The sequence below is a fragment of the Arachis stenosperma genome, chromosome 1 (assembly GCF_014773155.1).
Source record: "Arachis stenosperma cultivar V10309 chromosome 1, arast.V10309.gnm1.PFL2, whole genome shotgun sequence".
Lineage (NCBI taxonomy): Eukaryota > Viridiplantae > Streptophyta > Magnoliopsida > Fabales > Fabaceae > Arachis > Arachis stenosperma.
This window is the reverse complement of record NC_080377.1, coordinates 122,379,230-122,383,078: the sequence shown is the minus strand read 5'-3', so window position 1 is coordinate 122,383,078 and position 3,849 is coordinate 122,379,230. Positions and strand designations below refer to the sequence as shown.

The following is a 3,849-nucleotide window of genomic DNA, read 5'->3' as shown; positions in this document are numbered from 1 at the left end:
GCTCTCAATGCCAGGAAGGAAAACCCTGCCTGTCAAAATACAGTCATGCCGTAGTCAAGTAGCTGAGAACATAGAAAGATTCGTTATTGTACAACTTAAAAGAAATGTCCGCAGTGTTTCAAACATTTATTGTTTCTAGTGTTAAATTCAGTCAGTATGTAAGACTCTAACAACCTCAAAATGTTATTGAACCTAACAATCGAAACTATGATATGAGCGAATAAAAATGTGTTTCTGTTTACGAATTCTCTGCTTCATATATCTATATATATTTCAAACTACTTTCATACGCAGTGTGCCGTTTTCCCTTAAATAAAATTTTCAATGAATACAGGAAATCCATAATAACAAAGTAGATTCACAACCTCAACGTTACAAAAGAGATTCGTAACCATCTAAGAACAATTCAACATTGGAGACTACAACCCATTCAATCAAATAATTTGGTTGGTAAATCAAATGCAATAAGAAAGGAAAAAAATTCAATTAACACAGCTCTGTTTTTTCAACTGTATTGCATAACCACAATGGTAGGAAGTCCTTACTCCAAATGCAACCACAATAAACTGCAACTAAAATACAGCAATGTAAGCAAAACACATGCATATTATTCAACATTATTGTCATCATAATGGACTAAGTAGGGAAAAAAATCAATTTACACAACTCTAATTGATCAACTGAATTGCATAATCACAATGGTTCCAAATCGTTACCCAAAAGTCAACCGCAATTTACTGCAACGAGAACACAGCACTGTAAGCAAATCACATACATATTATTGAACATCATTATCACCAAAATTGACATGTTCATACTTAACGTAAATAACTACAACTTAAAATGGTCAAAGTGTCCTGTGCATCGACGCGAACAATGCCATGTACGATCCTTGTTTGTTGCCACAAGGCAGTGATGATGTTAACGGATCTCGGACATCAATCTGCACATGTCGTGTATCACATTTATCATCAACGACATCATTAACGCATTCATAGTTCTTGAATGAATGTCTCTTGTCCTGCTGTGACTCATTCACCTGCTGATAACATCATAATCCCCCATCAGAAACTATAATCATGCATAAAACCATAATGGTCATTCATCGCAAAGTGGTTAAGAGGAGTTTTACGCATCATACCTGTGTTAAAGAGTAGAGATTTTTATTGAAAACACCATTCGTGGACGCGATGTCAATGGATTCGCTGCTTTCATGGAGGCTCCGCTGTTTTATAAATTTTTTTTTTTTAGACAAGAAGTCCGAGATCATCATTAATTTACCCAGTTCATGACACGGAAATTAGATGTTTATATTCAAAAAAATTACCTCAACAAAAGTGTTGTCTTTACCCTTCCGGTTCCTCATACCCGTCGCCGTAAACTTCCTTGTTCCACCCTTTTTAAAAGGCTGCCCAAACAGAGGAACATTCACATAGTTTAATGGTTTTTAAAGGAACACACACCGAACAAGATTTTCACAGCAGGAGCCTATTACGAATAAACAAATCGTACCTTAGTATTAGGTCCTGAGTGGTGTTCGGACTTAATTGAGAACGACCTCGAAGAATTAGCAAACCTTTCTGGACTAAAACCTGAGTCCTTGGCTGATGCATTGCCGTATGATCGATCGCGAGGGTTACCTTCCACACTATGCTGCATCAGATCTGGACAGCGCTTGTAGTAATGACCGTACTTGTGGCAATTAGAGCATGCTCTCTTCTTCCTCCAAGAAGACCTCTTGGAAGGGGCTCCTTTGCTTTTGACAACAAATGGATCGTTGATGCCTTCCACGTTAACATTAAGAGTTGACTTGCCTTGTTTGCGTGACTGCAGGCGGATAACTAAATTGACAAGTTCAGACTGGACTTCATCAAAGTCTGCAAGATCCTTGCAAGCAATATCACATAGCTTGTTGCAATTCGATGCCAACGCTCCAACTCGAAACTTTAAGACCCTTTCGATGTCATCATTCACAGGCATTTCTGTGCTAATAAATTCGTTCTTTGCATTCTTTGTCCACCTTTTGTATATCAATGAATCTGGAAACTCAAGTATGTTTTCGAACTTCATGGCACAGAAGATATGACTACAGGGAATACCACGTGATTCAAACAGCTTGCACGAGCACGAGAACAGATTCTTACCTCTATCGACTTCCACCCGTCGATCTTTGGCCGGGTCTCCGAGAGCAGTCACACTGAACTCTACCTTGTCCAAGGTTGTGCTTAGTACCGTTATATTCAAAGTCCCTGCCCTCTGAATCTCATTACGAATTTCCTTGAAAATGTTTCGCGTGAAATAACATGATGCAGATCTTTCATATACCTCCAACGAGGTAATCATCACTGGCTCTGAGCACTGAGACTTAAAGTCAGCTATTAATTCGTTGTTTCTATACTCCTTTAAGGCCCTATCCAGGTTATGCATGAAGTCAATGAGGGTGTTCTTGCGATTAACATAAAATCTGATGAGAGAATTTATACCTTCACACTGTGATGTCGTCCTTATGTAACCGAAAAACTTATCCCAGAGGAAACAATGGGACCACATCTCACGAGTTTCGTACGTCTTTTCCATCCAGGTACTGCCAACAAGGTTGTGCTTATCCAAAATGGCTGCCCATCTCCGATCAAAGTCTCTCTGGTCGTTGTTGTCGTATATAAGACCCTTAAAATCGCGCAAGAAATTAGGATTCTTTATATTTTCACATGCATTTCTCTGCAGATGCCATCCGCATAACCGATGGGTCGCATCAGGCATAACATTCTTGATTGCATCTCGCATGGCAAGGTCTCCGTCAGTTATTACTGCTTTTGGACTTTTCCCACCCATCGCTTCAACAAAGATTTCCAACAACCACTTATACGTCTCTGTAGTTTCGTCGGATAGTAGGCCGGAGCCGAAGATAACAGTCTGCCCGTGATGATTGCATCCAGAGAAAATGACCAAAGGCTTGTTGTATTTATTCTTCTTGTAGGTTGAATCAAAGGCAACAATATCTCCAAAGTAGTGATAGTCGATAATTGACTGCCCATCTGCCCAAAAAATATGCTCCAGCCTTTCGTCACTAGTGAACGTATACTTTCCAAAGAACAGCGGATCGTTGTTTGACTTGCCAATCAAATAGTTTATTGCCGCATTGGCATCCCCGTTTTTAACTTTTGCCCGACGATAGCGATCGATGTGGTTGTACAAATCTTTCCGTGTGAAGCCAGCATGACGATATCCACCCATCTGGAATGCAATATACCCCATAATATGGCAGCTCTTGACACCAAAATTATGAAGATTTTCCACTTGGACTCTATCAGTCACAGTTAGACGACGATTGGTCGGTACCAGATGCGCAAATTGGGGTGGCATCAGATCGTGGTTGTGAGATTCCACAAAACATGATACCTTCCATCTACCGCAGCCGTAGTCAAGCTTTACCCTAAGACGAGCTGGACACTTGGTTCACGTTAGTGACCTTGCCTCCCTTGATCTATCATCCATATCAAGATACCTCATATTTCTCCAGCCCTCTTTGTTGCAAACAAGTTGCCTGCTAATGATTCTACCTTGATTATCCCTAACCACGTCGTCCTTCCTCACAAATCCATGCCAACAAGAATAAGCGGTATAAAATTGGCAAGCCTCATCCTCCGTCCTAAACTCCAGGTTCCAAATATCCTCCACCATTAAATCCGCTATTCTTTTTACACCACAAACTTCTTCACTCTTGCTAGTGGAATCCAGCGAATCCACATCGTCGTCATCAGCATCATCTTCTGCATTCGGTTGATAATCGAAATCATCACCCAAATCATTATCAGAATCATTCTTAACAACATCCTCCTTTATGGACAT

At 40.2% G+C, this 3,849-nt stretch overlaps 1 protein-coding gene across 1 annotated transcript; it reads right to left on the bottom strand.

The window, feature by feature from the left end:
- Positions 1-734: 734 nt before the first annotated feature.
- Positions 735-3,849, bottom strand: LOC130933250 (protein FAR1-RELATED SEQUENCE 5-like). The gene is made up of 5 exons (XM_057862814.1): positions 3,506-3,849; positions 1,513-3,406; positions 1,328-1,408; positions 888-1,039; positions 735-756 (listed from the first exon to the last, which is right to left on the bottom strand). The coding sequence occupies exons 1-5, from the start codon at positions 3,847-3,849 to the stop codon at positions 735-737; spliced, it is 2,493 nt and encodes an 830-aa protein (XP_057718797.1).

Excerpts from the sequence above, each read along its gene's own strand:
- LOC130933250 (XM_057862814.1), bottom strand. The coding sequence starts at position 3,849 with ATGTCCATAAAGGAGGATGTTGTTAAGAATGATTCTGATAATGATTTG. Across the intron at positions 3,407-3,505 it reads GAGGGCTGGAGAAATATGAG|ATGGAAGGTATCATGTTTTG; the intron begins GTATCTTGATAT and ends CGGCTGCGGTAG. Across the intron at positions 1,040-1,327 it reads AAGACAACACTTTTGTTGAG|GTGAATGAGTCACAGCAGGA; the intron begins GTAATTTTTTTG and ends TGTTATCAGCAG.